Below are 16358 nucleotides of genomic sequence, written 5' to 3'. Positions count from 1 at the left end.
TATGTGACATCGCAACATATAGCGTTCCCGTGGACCTACAATTATGAAATTTGTAGGTTTTTACTTTACATCGCCACCGATTTTAATAAAAATTGAAATTTAGTCTTAAAAATATTTTATTGAACACATGTTTCTTGTTTTATTAGAATTCACCCCTAAGGGTGCAAAGGGTTGCTTTTGCTTATTTCTACCTAGTATCTTAAATACAACCAAGAAAAAATTATTAAGTTTTATTTTTACTTATCAAGCGTTTATAAATAAATTGTTTATATTTTCATATAAAGAATTCAAAATATCTATTAACGTTTTAGAGTACTTACTGGTTTTTTTTTTTGTTTTAGTGGAAAAATTTATAGACAGGCTGCTCAGTGATGAAGCGCACGAAGAGCCCTGCGATGAAGGGAAAGTTGAAGATTTGGAAATGAAACTACCGGAATGGTTCGATGAAAAGAAATTTAATCAGTTAGTACTTCAAACTATCATTACAATTATAGATAGTAAAACAACGAAAGAAAAACGTAGAGTTTGACAAGAAAAAGACAAGAATGTTATAATTTATTTTTTATATTTTGTTACAGGGGAAGACGTTTCTACTGGGACTTTTCTTTCATGTTTACAGCGTCGATGGTCGCAGGATTGGTGGGAGTATTTGCAATACCATCGATTTTAAATATTTTAGTAGGCACTCGACGCTCTAACTCAGAATACACAGCTTATAAAAGATACTATTCCACTTATCTTCATGTAACTTCATGGTTTGAACACGAACTGAAGCCTAGATCAGTGTAAGTGCTAGTTACGTTTTAGCTATAAAAAATAAAAATAAAAATGCAAAATATGCTAAGAATTTCAAAATTATTGGATAATTAAAAAACCGGCCAAGTACGAGTCAAACTCCTGCACGTACCTATAAAAAACTGTTTAAATGCGAGTCAGACTCGCATAACGAGGGTTCCGTACCAATTTTAGGATTGTATGTCAACGGGACGTATAATTTATTAAAGTTGTAAGTTTGCGGACGTATGTTTCATTCGTATGAAAAGAACTATAATTCAAAATTCAAAATTCAAAATATTCTTTATTCAAATAAACTTATTATAAGTACTTTTGAATCGTCGAATGAACATATGAACAAAAAGCTACCACCGGTTCGGAAGGCAGTTCTGCTGAGAAGAGCGGCAAGAAACTCAACAGTTGCTCTTTTCAAAATCAATGGTACAATCTATTGCATTTGCTGGCAGCTATCCTGCATTACATTCAATAGACATTAATTCCATACATGTTTATCTTCTAAATATTCTTGAACAGTGTAATAAGCTTTACTTGTTAGTTTTTTTTTTACTGAAATTTAAAATTTTGAAAGTGGCAAACCTAGAATACACTGCGTAATTTTATTACAATTATAAGTTTGTAATGATTTTTTCCTATGAAATACTCGTATATATAAATTTTCACATTATATATGTTCTATACGTCGATACCTCCATGATGCCTTAGAAGAGCCAAAATAACCAAACCCTACCAGATTAAATTAATAATTAACTTCAACGTATTTACTCGAGATTTAAACTTTATTGACCTTCTGACATTAATTAATTGATTTATGATAGGTATTAAAGGTAAAACCATTTCAAAATCCTAATTTTCTTTAATAATATTTTTTTTCTTTCAGGTTATGCAGACAGATTTGTTTGTAGAAAAAGTTTTGGTTACCACGCATCATCATCGCATCATCTAAGCATGATATGTATGCAACGATTATTTTAAAGTAAACATTTTATTTTAGATCTTGGAAGTCTCTTTACACTGTAAGGAGTCGGCACCTGCAAGCTAGCAGGGCAGCCAAGCTGAAGGACGCTGGTATGGTATCTCAGCGGGACGTGGCTCTCACTCTATTTGGTTTTATTGGATTTTCTGTGTTAAAACCCGAAAAATTCTCCATAACTCAGCTTCAGGAGGGCGACTGGGAAGCGTATAACCACTTTTGGAGAGTCATCGCACATATGATAGGATTGAAAGACAGGTTTTTAATATCTATTTTCTATACTAATATATCATATCAGGCTTAAATGGCTTTTGGCTGTGGCACCAATCCACAAACGATGGCACACTTACTCTCCTGTCCGAAATGTCCATTCACCTGTTCACATGACGATCCGATGGAGGCAACAGATGCCGCAGTCGACGTGACTAAATACTGGCAAAATATGATCTGAATTCTCCAAGCATTGACACGAAGAAGAAGAAGAGGCTTTAATATACTTTTTAATATGACAAGATCGTTTGTATTTTCAGATATAATATATGCAGGGGCAGTTATGAAGAGACTCGTCAAATATGCCAAATTATACTGACTCGAGTATACACTCCTTGCCTGGAGAATGTTCCCGAATATTTCGACCATGCTGCTCACGTAACTATAAAGGGTCTTAGTGTCAATCTGACATTTATAGAGCCTCATTCAATGATCTTCTCAGTTAAATATTTAGCTGATGTCCCTGGATATGTATATACTGAAAACGAAAGATATGATTTTCAAAAGAAACTTAGGAACGCTTTGAAAGGACTACCCAAAGACAGGGGTATGTTTTTCGTTTCGTAGTTTGTTTGTTTTTTAATTATATTTTTTGTTTCTATTTCTTTTATGTTGTTTAATTTTTATTTTATACACAATTGCTCTAATATCGTGACGTTTTTATTATCGTTTTATTACATTTAAATGTAGTTAGAAATTAAAAAACTCTTTGACCTGGAACTTTTTATAACGTTTAATAACTTTTTTCTTACATTGAAATAACTAAGATATTACTTTTTACAACTTAATTATTCTTTTGAAGTCGGTTTTTTATTATGTTTTTAATTACTAGATAATTTTTCAACTTTTTACAGGTGTACATGCAACTGAATTAATGGATAAATGTCCAATAAATATAACGAAAACAGGAGAATCTAATAAATATTTTCTTCGCGATTTCGACTCCGTAGATACTTCACCAGCTTACAAAAAATTATCATTGGTAGCAAAATACAAATTAGCTTTTAATACCTTCATGACAACCTTGTATCTCACATATTATGGGAGAACGTTCATAAATTTATATTTCAAATACCTATATATTATGGGTAAATATTTCCCCTATTTAGCGATATGGAAATATGGTATAAGGAATGCCTTTGTCAACTTGTTCAAGGAAGATCCTGTTGATGATACTATTCTTCTACCAAATTCTGAATATCGTAAGCCACAACCAGAGCCCTGGTACCAAGTATTAATAGGAATATTCTGGTGAATATTAGATATATTAAGAAACTAGTGGACCCGGACGCGGCTACGCCTGCTTGAACTATAAGAATATTTATTAAATATTATATAATATATTTATTTTTATAAGGATCAATATCAAAATATAATTTCATTTTGGGTGACGTTTTCTTAAAACAACAAAGAAACTTTGCAAACCGTTGCTTAGCAACGACGGTTGTTATTAACATGGCAGAATAAATTGCATGTCAAATTAGAAAGTATTTTAATTAATTAGTATATATGTGTAATGTTATATTATATAGCCTATAGCACTTCTGAAGAATGCAGCTTTCATTCAAAACAAAAACAAAGTAAATCGATCCAGTAGATAGTTATGTTGCCTCATGGTGTGAGAACGGTACCGGTAAACGCCTAATCAGCGTTCGGCGTATGTAACGCGAATCCCCTCATGCCATGGGAAACAAACGTAGTGTTTTAGTTTTAATTATTATATATTTTACTCTTTAGTCGATTAGAGCATGCACTTCTGCTCGGTCGATTCACTAGTTAAGTTAATTTTAAGTTAGTTATAAGAACATATACCTTTGTTCTTATTTTAATTAAAGTAAATTTAAATTTAACTTTCTTAGTTATTTTTAAAAGCCCACTCGCGCTCCCGTAAACATGTCTAGATCCAGAGATCTTAGCGTTCAAACAAACAAACAAACAAACAAACAAACAAACAAACAAACAAACAAACAAACTCTTCCGCTTTATTATATTAGTATAGAAGTATAGATAGTATAGATATATATATGGGTACCCCATATGTTGTTTTTTTTTATATTAAGTTCTACAATCTTTACGTACGAAAGATAAAATATAGATTCATTTCTTTAATTAAGTATTAACATTAGTACCTGTATCGAATATTATAGTGCACTTATGCGTTTTTGTAGATATGAATATGAATCATATTAATTTTTGTTTGTTACATGCAAATATCTGATAAGAAAGTTTAGTGATAAAACTAATCTTGTACAATATGACATTTAATATTTCACACTTTATAAGAAAATAAATATTTTTTTTGAGTTGTTATTATATTAATAATAAGCCCCTCATAGTTTAACTCCACGTCCGGCTGTAAGATCTATGCCACGTGAGGGGTGGAACATCGAAGTCTGTATATCAGACGGTGACTTAATCGATGGCCAACGGAGCACTAGCAACCTTCTTAATCATGAAGAGACAATTTAAGAATTTACGTATAGGGTCGCTACCCGGGGGTGATCGCCGGGGCATGTCTGGAGCTGGCGCTGGGCATGACAGCATGCGGACCGCCAGTGGCTCTCCGTTGAACAGGCGGGCGGGAGTCGGGGAAACCGAAAATGTCACAGCCGATTCTGCGGGGAATGGGGTAGGAACGAATGAGACTTTGCCGAGAAGGGAATCTCCTGTCGAAAACTCGGCCGGTCCATCCGTGGGGACCACGATAAGTTCAACAACTGCAGGAAAACAAAAGTGGTCACAAGCTGAATTAGAAGAATTAACGTACTGTTATTATAAGGCTAGGAGTGAGGGTGGAGGATACATTAGAAAACTTGAAAATATTTATAAAGAACGTAATCCAACGAACTCAAAAAGTTACATGAACGGAAGTCTCTTATCTAATCAAGCGCGCAGAATCATTAAACAAAATGTTTTATCAAAAAATACACTCGATACAATACAAAAAACAATACAAAATGAATCACAACAAGCATCAACACCAGTCACACCAATCATACATAACACGCGTTCAAGAACAACATCCATATCATCAACGTCTTCCTCAAATCAACCAGCACAAGTTACAATCAGTATTCGGGAAGAAAGCCAAAATTCAATAAACGTGGATAAATCTCAGGGTGATAGGAGGAGAAAGTGGACACAACCAGAGGAAGAGGAGCTAATGTTTTGTTATTATATGGCGAAACATGAAGGGACAGAATACATAAGAAAATTAGAAAAGCTATTTAAGGAACGGAACCCTGACAATCCAAAGATACACAAATTCAATGGAAATACACTGTCTAACCAAGCGCGTAGAATTTTAAAACAGAACCTTATATCACAAGAACAACTGAATCGAATAAAGCAGTCTGCTGAAATAGAGATACAGCTAATACAACACAATAACATTTACACACCCATTAATATTCAGACATATACGTCAACTACCTTAAATAATATAATAGAAGAAACAATAGAAGAATCAACAACACTTACTAATGAAAGTAGGGAAACATTTAACCTTCATAATCAGCCAGTTCCTCAAACGGCTGATTATTACGAAAATCCAATTATTAGTCAATTTCTTAACATTTTAGCTGAAACAAAGGAAATAGCTATTGAAGAGCGCGAGTATCTGCCAAAAGCCAAAATTAATAAGCAATATCTACAAAATTTAGCAATTATAAACAACTTTTTGCCAGACCTTTTACCAGGTGCTTGCTCCCTTCGAGATACAAACGATATAATTTATTCGGCTGCAAAAACCTTAATAATAAATAATAATCAATCACCTTATACACCTAGTAATACAACAAAACCGCATACAGACCCACCATGGAAAAAAAGAGTCAAAGTAAAAATAGAACGTTTGAGGAAAGAGTTGGGGCAGATGATAGAAATTTCCAGAGGAGTTAATTCAAGAAAAATGATAAAAACCAAAATAAAACTGTATTCCAAGCATAATATACAAAACGAAATAGAGCATAAAAATAGAGAAGAAATGTTGAAACAAAGAATAAAAGCATTAGCAGGTAGGATAAAAAGATATGAGGAAATAAATAGTAGGAAACAACAGAATAAAATGTTTACAGAAGACGAACATAGACTATATAGAAGTTTAAACAACAAGCAAGAAAATATTCATATAAAATTACCGAGTAAAGACAGTACTGAAGAATTTTGGAAAAATATTTTATCACAACCAGTTTCTCACAATCATACCGCAAAGTGGATATCTGATATTAGGCAACACAATGATACAACTATAAATACTAATTTATTTGAAGAAATCACTACTGAACAGATTAAACAAGCCGTAGGTAAAATGTTGAATTGGAAGGCGCCGGGACAAGATAAAATTCAAAACTATTACCTAAAATATTTTTCTAAAATGCACGACCATCTAGCAATGTTATTTACAAATATTCTGAAGGGTGAGGAACCTTTAGAAGACTGGTTAACTACTGGTAAGGTTATTTTAATACCAAAAAATATGGATACCGAAGAACCTAAAAACTGGCGCTCGATTGCATGTTTGCCGAGTATGTACAAGCTTCTAACCTCGATATTGGCTGACCAACTTTACAACCATTGTGCTGCAAATAATATCATGGCCCCAGAGCAGAGAGGTTGTCGTCGTGGGGCCCGTGGATGTAAAGATCACTTAATGATAAACAAGGCCATATTAGAAGATGCTCACAAAAGTCAAAAAAATTTAAGTATGGGCTGGATAGACTATCAAAAGGCGTTTGATAGTATTTCGCACGAATGGCTGTTGCAAGTATTAGATATCTACAAATGCCCACCAGCTATCAAATTCTTTCTGGAAAGAGCTATGCCAAAATGGAAAGTTGTGATGACAGTAAAGGGCTCTTCAAACTCTTTTACTACTGAACCGATTCAGGTAAAGCGGGGTATTTTTCAGGGCGACTCATTGTCTCCAATGCTGTTTTGTTTAGCTCTCAATCCGATATCAGCCATTCTAGGGAAATATAACAAAAAGGGATACCATCTGAAGGACAGTGTGTGGGTTAATCACCTCATATATATGGACGACCTTAAAGTAACAAGCAAACAACAAAACTAACTTGAAAATTTTACTGAATAGTGTAGAAATTTTTACTGCCGATATAGGAATGTCATTTGGATTTGAGAAATGTAATATTCTTCATATAACTGCTGGACATAGGAACTACACCGAAGGTGATGAACATGTACTACTGAATGGAAATAGTTTTAAACAATTAAAAATAGATCAAACATACAAATATTTAGGAATAAACGAATCGGGAAAAATAAACCACGGTAATATTAGAGATCAATTAACAAAAGAGTACTTTAGGAGAGTTAAAAGCATTACAAATTCTTATTTAAACGCAAGAAATTTGATAAAGGGGATTAATACGTATGCTGTTCCAGTTTTAATGTATTCATTCGGAGTTATTAATTATAAAAATAGTGATTTAAAACGAATAGATGTCAAAACACGAAAATTATTAGCAATGAAAAAGGTCCATCGGCAAAAAGCAGATTTAGAGAGACTATATTTACCCGTAACGAATGGCGGTAGAGGTTTAATTAATACAGAAAATTTATATAAAGCTCATATTTTGAAGTACAAATTATATTTAGACCAGAAAAGTGATTATTTAATAGAAGCAATAGTGACACACGACCAGAAGAGAGAAAAATATTCAATATACAAAGATTCACTAGAAATAGAAACAGAATTAAGATTAACGTCCGGTAATAATCACACTAAATCTGAAATTAAAAATTGTATAATAAAAAAACAAAACGAAGCTTGGAGAAATAAGAGTTTACATGGACAATTCCCTAAAAAAGTTCTTGATCTTGCCAATAGTGATAGGGAACTCTCGTTTAAATGGCTGAAGAAACAATCTATTACACCTGCACTGGAATCGTCAATATTTGCTATACAAGATCAGGCAGTAATAACGCGCCAACATGAGCGAGATATATTGAAGCGGAATGTTGATGGCAAATGCCGCTTGTGCGTAAGTAAGGACGAGACAGTTCAACATCTTCTTGCAGGTTGTGAGAAACTTGCCGGTACTTATTTTGTAAAACGACATAATAACTTAGTTCAGTATATATTCTGGTGCTTGGCTAGGAAAAGCAAAATGGAGGTTAATAAATTATGGTGGAAGGAGGAATTAAAACAACCAACTGTAAGGGAAAATAGTGTTGCGAAGTTAATGTGGGAATTACCGGTACAAACAGATGTTACAATAGTACACAATAGACCTGACCTGATATACATAGATAAAACAAACAACCATACTTACCTTATTGACATCTCAGTACCGTCTGACTATAATATTGGAGCTAAGGAATTAGAAAAAATTAGCAAATATCATCCGCTTAAAATTGAACTCTCCAGATTATGGAACACCACAGTCACAACTATTCCGATAATTGTAGGAGCTACGGGAGTGGTATCAAAAAGCCTTCAGCGACACTGTGATAAATTAGATACATACATAAATATTCACATCCTTCAGAAACAGGCAGCATTACACTCCTCCACCATAATTAATAAAGTTCTTGGAGATACCGTTTTCGTAACGCAACCACAGCAATCATCAATAGCGGACACGTAATCATTATCCATTCACACACATATTCCCATACTTCTGAAATTAAACCCACAACCGACACTAATTTAACAGTATTTTATTTAAACATATATATTAATTTGATTTATTTATTTACTAACTTAACAAGGGGAAGGGGGGGGGGGGTATTTATATTAACAAGAATATAGTGAATGCCTTTTTTCCTGAGGGTCTCGGGACGGGGCATTTATTGAAACCGACAAAATCGTGAAAAAGTTGAGTTAATAATAAAAAAATTATAAATTTATGTCAGTTTCACAATATTAATTTGTATTCCTTAAAAAAATCCTACTTATATATATATATAATGATTTTTTTTAGAAATAAGCCCACCTTTGTTTACTTACCTTTTAATTATGTTTTTTAAGTGCAATAAAGAATATAATAAATATTTAATATTTTTTTTGCGCCCTGGTGTTGGCGCTTCTGTAATATGCAATCATTATAGTTATTTTACAAAGAATATTATAAATCCGTACACAAATCAATAAGACTGACTTTTAAGACTGTTTCTGAACGAGTAAATTAAATTATTCATTGCCATCACAACACATTTGTCAGTCAATTCTGTTTATTAAATGAATAATGATGTAGTTCAAGCGGGCGAAGCCGCCAGCGGGCAGCTAGTATTTAATATTTGCATTTGTTGGCTCTGGAAAACAAGGCAAAGTGCCGCTTTGAATTCCGCCACTCAACTCGCAATGCTTATAGAATTCGGCGGAAAATGGGGAACAACAGTTCCTTAATGGGAACGGGGTTTCTTAACATTTGGTTCCCAAATCCTTCTGCTTATCCTGCTATTTGCCGAATAAAGTATGAAGCTAAAATATAGCTAAATGCATATATAAGGTACAATAAAATGTTTATTGTATACAAGATCTTTATTTGTATAAATATTACAGACAAGCAATTATTAATTAACCTAAAACTAAAATTAAATTCAAATGTACGTACAAATATTAATTTGTATTTATCCAGTAAATTTACTTTTAAATTCTGTCGCTAGCCTTAGTTATCGTATTTTTATAATTGTCACCATAATATATCTATAATGTTTCTATACCACGTTTTGCTAATTTCTGCCTTATAATATTCCAAGTTTAGTTTAGGAATTGTATCATCCAAGGGATCTTCCTTAAACATGTTAACAAATGAATTACTAATACCATATCTCCACATGGCGATGTATGGAAAATATTCGCCTAGAAATAACATCCATCTATAATAAAAATTTAATAAAATACGCCCGAGAATATTGTTGTAAAATGCGAAAGCCCACATGAATAAGCCAAGCTTATATTTTCCTATGAAAGGCAGGTTTTTGTAAGCGGGTACTGCATCTAAAGAATCGTAGTCGTGAAAGTATATATTACGAGGCTTAGTATTAGGTGAGGCTTCGAAAGGATATTTTTCCATAAGCTCTGTTGATTTAACACCTGAAAAAAATATTTGTATATGAAATAAAATTAATATATAAAATTATTACAAATTTAATTTAATAGAAAAAACAATAATTTTCGAAGTGACTAGTGCTAACAGCATTAAATATTATTTCATAGTGATAAGATATCATCAGGCACATTCCAAACTAAATTAGACCAGGCTAGTTAAATTTTAGTGGCGTTAAGAACTGCAATGGTTTTTTTTTTATTTAATTAGGCAATTTTGAATCGCCAAGTTACATGATTTTGCTATTAGTAGGTAGTTTTGTTATAGCTACTAAAGATGGTCAAAGGTCCCTCGTACAAATAAGTTCCTAATAAAAATGTAACTACAAATTTAAATCAAATAACATTTATCTAATAAGATTATTGTATATATATGTAGATATGATACTGAAAAAAATTAAACTAACCAAATTCTTCTGATTTTCCTTTAAGATGTTTTCTTAATTTATCTTGAAAATCCAAACGATCTTGCTCGGTGTAAATATATCCAGGAACATTTGCTATATATTTAGTGAAATATATCAGAGACGTCTTCTCTATACTTGGAGTTAAGCATTGTAGACCTTCAACGGTGACATGGATCATGTGCTCGAAATATTCGGGGACATTCTCCAGACATGGGGTGAATACACGATCCATAACAATGTTGCATATTTCACGAGTTTCTTCAAAAGTTTCCCGACATATATTGTATCTGAAATTGTAATTAGATTTGCTTAAATTATAATGTTATTAATATTTAATTTAATAATTAAAATAATTTGAGGCCAGTCGTGGCGTAGGAGCACAAGGTGTGCTGCAAAATCGGCTGGTTGTGAGTTCGAGGAAATATTTATTTAAATTTATATTTTCGTTTCTTCGCTATGGTGTCGAGACAAAGTGCGGCGTGGCCTCCAGAATTCGGCCGAAAGTGGGGAACGGAGTGTCTTAACATGAGGTTCCCTCTGCCTGATGAGTGCGGGATACAGCGTGAAGATGATTTTCAATATTTAATTTATATTTAACTTACTACTGTTTAAATTAGAATAACTTTTTAACGGATTTCCTCTGTTTTCATTTTCACAATAACAGTATATATAAAATAAAACTATATAATGTAAATACCTATCCTGTATTCCAAGCATGTATCCAAAAACACGAAATACATGATTATATGCCTCCCAATCACCTTTCTGAAGTGGTCTTATAGAAAATTTATCTGGTTTTACAAAAATAAGACCGACAGCGGCAAATGAAGTGAGAGACAGGTCTCTTTGGCAAATTGTGCCCTCTTTCTTCAATCTTGCAGCTTTTCCAGCTTTTAGGTGACGAGTTCTTACTGTTAACAGCGATTTCCATGAGCTAAAAAGGTTTAAAATACAATAACGAAAATCTTACTTTACAAAAATGTAGTTAATAGTTAGTGCTTATATTTTCAACTTAAGTAAAAGTAAAATGAAAATAACATGTCAGTTTTTACGGTTAAAATACACGTATGTTTTTAGTTAATAGGTAATTTCAAAAGGAGAAACTTCAGAAATTTTCAAAAGTTACTTACGGAGAACCAGGCTTTAGTTCATGATTAAACCAACTTAACATATGCATGAAAGTTGAAGAATAAGTATGCTGTATATGGAGAATTTGATCGGCCGGTGCCGGAGAGAATATTTAGTATAGATGGTATTGCACAAATAGATAATAATCCCATGGTTGCAGCTGTTGCCATACCAAAACTGAAGTCCCAGAAGAAGCGGCGTCCTCTGTGAGAAAATCAAAGTTAGAAATTAGTCTGTTTTTTTGTATTTATTATATTATATTAGTTTATTCCTTTAACCAATGCTTTTTGGATCATTCTGCACTTTTTTTTTAAATAAATTCTTTGATTTCTTATGGTTGGTAAGAAATTGCTATTAGTGATGCCGCCATTAGACATTTGTGTATCTTTAAATTATTATAATGAATTGTATTTTTTTTCTATTTGAGAAATAAAGTATTATTATTATTACTTTTATACTACTTCGTAATCTCGGTAAATTAATACCAGCATATTGACAGTCACGGACCTAAGTCAAGTGAAAGCCAAATATATAAATATATATATATATACATATGAATTATTATTATTATAAAGTAATTAATGTTTTCGTTCAGATCCGATTCTTCACCAACGCTGTATCCCGCACACAGTAGAGTAGGCAGAGGGAACCTAATATTAAAACACTACGTTCTCATTAAGACAATTCCGTTCTCCATTTTCGACTGATTCCCTGAAGCATTGAGTATTGAGTGGAGAACTCAACACGCTTTGCCTCGTTACCAAAGCGACGAAATGAAACTATTAAATATTTCATCCTTCAAGTGGAAATCGAACTAAACAACCATGGCGTTTACAATCGCATGCTTACGCCCCTATGTCAAAATGGCCTCAACCATTTTTTTATTATACTTATCTGTCTCAAATAACTTAAACTTACTGATTATATTTATTTTCATCAAACCATTCTGGTAGTTTCATCTGGAACTCCAATTCTTCTATGCTAACTGTGTCCGAGGGTGTTTCATACGCTTCATCACTTAAAAGGTTATCAACAAATTCTTTCGCTGTAAATATAAATAAAAAAAAAATTAAATTGCTTAAAAAAATATAGCAAAAAGTCATATACGAGTAAATGTAAATTTTTATTTTATATAGGAATAGGTAGTATGTTTATGTAGTACTAGCGGCCCGCCCGCGGCTTCGCCTGCGTGAACTACGTTATTATTAATTTCCTACGTCCTATAAGTGACGTCCATGCAAAATTTTAGACTCCTAGCATTTGTAGTAACGAAGTTTCATACAAACTTTCAACCCCAAAAACAACCCCTTAAAAGTTGAATATTACAAATTCCCGTCTTAGCGAGCACCTACGTCCTATAAGTAACTCCTATGCAAAATTTGAGGTTCCTAGCACATGTAGTTTCTGAGATTTCATGATGAGTGAGTGACCTTTCGATTTTATATATATAGATAAGATGCAATATAAACGTAAATAAATATTTCACTTCCTCAAGTGGGGATCGAACCCACAACTGTCGCGTTACAGTCACACTCTTATGCCGCTCCACGGCAGCTTCTACGGACAATATTTTCTAATACGTATATATAAATCCGCACTAAGAATATAAGCATTGTTTTTATCTCCTTTTAGCAGTTGTTTAAGAGGAGGCAAAAGGCAAAAAGACGAATACGAGAACCACGAAGTATTAAAATTGCAAATCCCTTTAACGTTAATATTTTAAAACAAGTAAATTTAAAAAGGTTTAACTCGTTTCTGATTAAATTTTATATTGATTGAAAACAAACACATAATAATACTTACCAGAAGTTTTCATTGTATATTCTGTTATTAAATTGCCAAGTTTGATATAATTTTTAATATAATAAAAATTATCTTATCTTAAATAATTACACAATATACGTATACCACTCTTGCATAGTCCAACAGTAATGACAAGGTCTTGCTCTACATTTTTTTTTTGATAGGAATAAATGTTATTTAAAGTACAAGTTATTAATTACTACACACATTACTGCATAATAGTCAGCGAAATTCGACCTCACGACCTTCGGGTAACTGGTACACCACCACGAAAATATTAATTAAAAATATAATTTATTCCCCAAGTGGAAATCGAACCCACACGCTTGTGGCGCCTTGCCTCGACGGCCATGAGATATTACTAAAAATATATTTATTTAAATTGTTCTGAAGCACACAGAACATTCATGTATTGTTTCAACTGACCGACTGCGCATAAGAGCAAAAAAATGGCTTGCTAGTTAATTACGATTCTATTATAAGTTCTTATAGATTATTTAAATACGTCGAGTTCCGCCACTCAAACACCCAATGTCTCCAGAATTCGTCGGAAAGTGGGAAACGGAGTGGCTTAACACTAGGTTCCCTCTGACTACCCTGCTGAGTGGGGGGATATCGGGTGAAGCTGAGGAAAAAAATACTTATATAATCTAAAAAACCATACAAACGTGTATTCTTGTGTGTAAAAACTACAACCTTTACGCGAAACCTAGGCTCAGATCTAGACGACGACGCCTTTAAATAGCTTATGCCCTGTATGAAGGTAGAAATAACACTTACAAACGTTACAAACGGTAGCCAGTTTGTTTGGAAACTCGACCGCGCGTTGGCGTGACCCTGTTCAGTGGTTAGAGACCGTTAGTTCGCTTAGAATAGGGAATTTTCTAGTCCGATCGACGGCCACGAGCCCAGGTTCGAATCCTGCAGGGGACGCTCTTGCTGCCGTCGACATCCCCTCAAGCAACCACGTAGTGTTTCTTCTCAGAGACAGAGTACGCTCTTCCCTATCCATCTGGTGTCACTGTAAAGCCCAATAGGATTAATAGCATTAACATCATATTCGAAAAAACCACCAACCCACTGTCATTACTATAGTGCAATTCGCAGCGAATCCATGTACATAGGCATTTTAGAGACACCCAGATATCTTCATTCTTAAAACAGTATGAAAGTAATTCATATCTCAGAATTGAAAAAAATCCCCAAAAGACTAAAATTATGTTTTGTTTAGTGCATAACGGTATACCGTTATGGTACATAACCACTTAAATAAGTAATGGTATAGTTCAAGCGGGCGAAGCCGCGCAGAGGCCGCTAATATGATAAATTATGGACTAAGTAATTCATCATGCTTGTGGGTCATAATCAGAAAAGTGGACATTTTCGAATTCGTAACGTAACTGATAAGTAACAACACTGATAATGTTTGTTACGAAACTGATGATATAAGGCATTATACACAACAAAATAACGATATTATATGAATAAAACTATTGTTTTTTTTATTTAATGAGACACAAATTGAAATTTTAAAGATTCAATCGTTGAATTAACAGATTATAAATGTAAGAAAACATAACAAAGTGACAATATTAACAATATAATAATGCTAGTTCGTAACGTAATAAACTTCTATTTCTAGTTAGAGATCACAAAGTTAATGATAAAATTAAATCCACTTTAAAATATATCAAAATTTGAGTCGTTATCACGGGAATTAAGTTTAATTCTTTGTAAGTGTTTATTCCGCATATCTTCATATTTAATAAGATTGGTCTTTTTAAGACGTTCTCTATATCTTTTATGTGTTTCAGCATTTGACATAGGAGCCATGACGCTTACTGAAAATAAAAAAATATTTATCAATAGATATTTAATAATATTTTATGTTTATTGTTTAGATCTTTAACAACGCTAGTACAGAACGTATTTGTTTTTAAATAAAAGCTTCACCCACTTGAACTACATATTTATTATAATTCACTATCTCCAGAGAAAAAAATAGTAATTACAAAATCACAACTGATTTCAGGAAGAATAAAAAAATGTTTTTAACTAAATCGGTTAAGCCGTTTCTGAGATAAGCGTGCACAAACACATTAGACAAACAAGCAAACAGGCAAAAAACTTAAAAATCATTATTTTTGGTTACTTTACGTTATCAAAAGTCACCAATTATTTTTTTCATATGCCAGCAAATTTTTTTTATATACATATCTTCCGATGGTAACGTAATTATGAACTAGGCTTCATATTTTCTCAGTTTCGTTACGTAACGAAATATAACGCAATTGAGAATAAAGTCTGAGAAATTCTAATCTTTTTAAATATTTGCTCATAAGCCACGTGTTGCATGTGTAAGCACTGAAGTTCTTTTTTGAGATTTTGTAAAAAGAAGCAAATAACATAAACAAGAAAACGAAATTATAGAATACTTACCAAAATAAAAGCCGTTTATAACCCTGAGATGTAATTTTACATATTCCCTCTAAAACATTTGAACCCCTCAACTGCTGCGAGAACACTACTTGTTGTAGCTACGACAGCATTGACTTTTAGAATTATGGTGTCACAATAAAAACTAATATCACCATCCAAAATAATTGCATTCATAATTTAATTGTACGTTACTAGCCCTGAGTAACAAAAAATACAATATTTTGGGACAAATTTACTTAATTCATATATATTATTTATTAAATAATATATCAATAAAAGTACTTTTGTTTAATATTTTGCATAAAGTAAAGTAATATAAACATATCTGAAATCAAATAAAACCATAAACATTCGTAACAAATCAATTTTTAAAAAGTAAAGTAGTGAATGGGACACGAAAAATTGTATGGAAGCATTTTGGTAAAAGTTTTTTGCAACTAACAAAAAATACTATTAATAGCCATAATACATTTAA

General features: G+C 32.6%; 3 protein-coding genes and 1 pseudogene across 5 annotated transcripts in view; 3 read left to right on the top strand and 1 right to left on the bottom strand.

The window, feature by feature from the left end:
* LOC146540409 (uncharacterized) overlaps positions 1 to 3885 on the top strand; it is a 47451-nt gene extending 43566 nt beyond the window's left edge. For both annotated transcript variants that reach the window (XM_085204239.1, XM_085204230.1), the window contains exons 2-6: positions 342 to 462; positions 579 to 785; positions 1787 to 2023; positions 2296 to 2582; positions 2890 to 3885. In XM_085204239.1, the coding sequence (XP_085060365.1) occupies positions 342 to 462; positions 579 to 785; positions 1787 to 2023; positions 2296 to 2582; positions 2890 to 3290 (1253 nt within the window). In that variant the 3' untranslated portion in view covers positions 3291 to 3885. The remainder of the gene's footprint in view (positions 1 to 341; positions 463 to 578; positions 786 to 1786; positions 2024 to 2295; positions 2583 to 2889) is intronic.
* Positions 3886 to 4487: 602 nt separating this feature from the next.
* On the top strand, positions 4488 to 7106 carry LOC146540408 (uncharacterized). The gene is made up of 3 exons (XM_085205086.1): positions 4488 to 4821; positions 5008 to 5873; positions 5979 to 7106. Exons 1-3 carry the CDS (start codon positions 4488 to 4490, stop codon positions 7104 to 7106), a joined length of 2328 nt encoding a protein of 775 aa, XP_085061212.1.
* Positions 7107 to 7155: 49 nt separating this feature from the next.
* On the top strand, positions 7156 to 8643 carry LOC146540407 (uncharacterized). Its single transcript, XM_085205074.1, has one exon. The coding sequence runs from the start codon at positions 7156 to 7158 to the stop codon at positions 8641 to 8643; it is 1488 nt and encodes a 495-aa protein (XP_085061200.1).
* Positions 8644 to 9672: 1029 nt separating this feature from the next.
* On the bottom strand, positions 9673 to 13558 carry LOC146540406 (uncharacterized; annotated as a pseudogene). Its single transcript, XR_014878956.1, has 6 exons — positions 13445 to 13558; positions 12560 to 12686; positions 11644 to 11845; positions 11211 to 11447; positions 10514 to 10800; positions 9673 to 10094 (listed from the first exon to the last, which is right to left on the bottom strand). The product of XR_014878956.1 is annotated as an uncharacterized LOC146540406 (transcript).
* Between the last annotated feature and the right edge of the window lie 2800 nt (positions 13559 to 16358).

This window comes from Heliconius melpomene, chromosome 2 (assembly GCF_056956725.1).
Source record: "Heliconius melpomene rosina isolate 202511_hmr_F chromosome 2, ASM5695672v1, whole genome shotgun sequence".
NCBI classification, from domain to species: domain Eukaryota; kingdom Metazoa; phylum Arthropoda; class Insecta; order Lepidoptera; family Nymphalidae; genus Heliconius; species Heliconius melpomene.
Note: the sequence above shows the minus strand (reverse complement) of the source record. Positions and strands in the feature narration are given on the sequence as shown.

Excerpts from the sequence above, each read along its gene's own strand:
- LOC146540408 (XM_085205086.1), top strand. The coding sequence starts at position 4,488 with ATGAAGAGACAATTTAAGAATTTACGTATAGGGTCGCTACCCGGGGGT. Across the intron at positions 4,822-5,007 it reads CTGTTATTATAAGGCTAGGA|CATCAACACCAGTCACACCA; the intron begins GTGAGGGTGGAG and ends AATCACAACAAG. Across the intron at positions 5,874-5,978 it reads CATGGAAAAAAAGAGTCAAA|CATAATATACAAAACGAAAT; the intron begins GTAAAAATAGAA and ends CTGTATTCCAAG.
- LOC146540407 (XM_085205074.1), top strand. The coding sequence starts at position 7,156 with ATGTCATTTGGATTTGAGAAATGTAATATTCTTCATATAACTGCTGGA.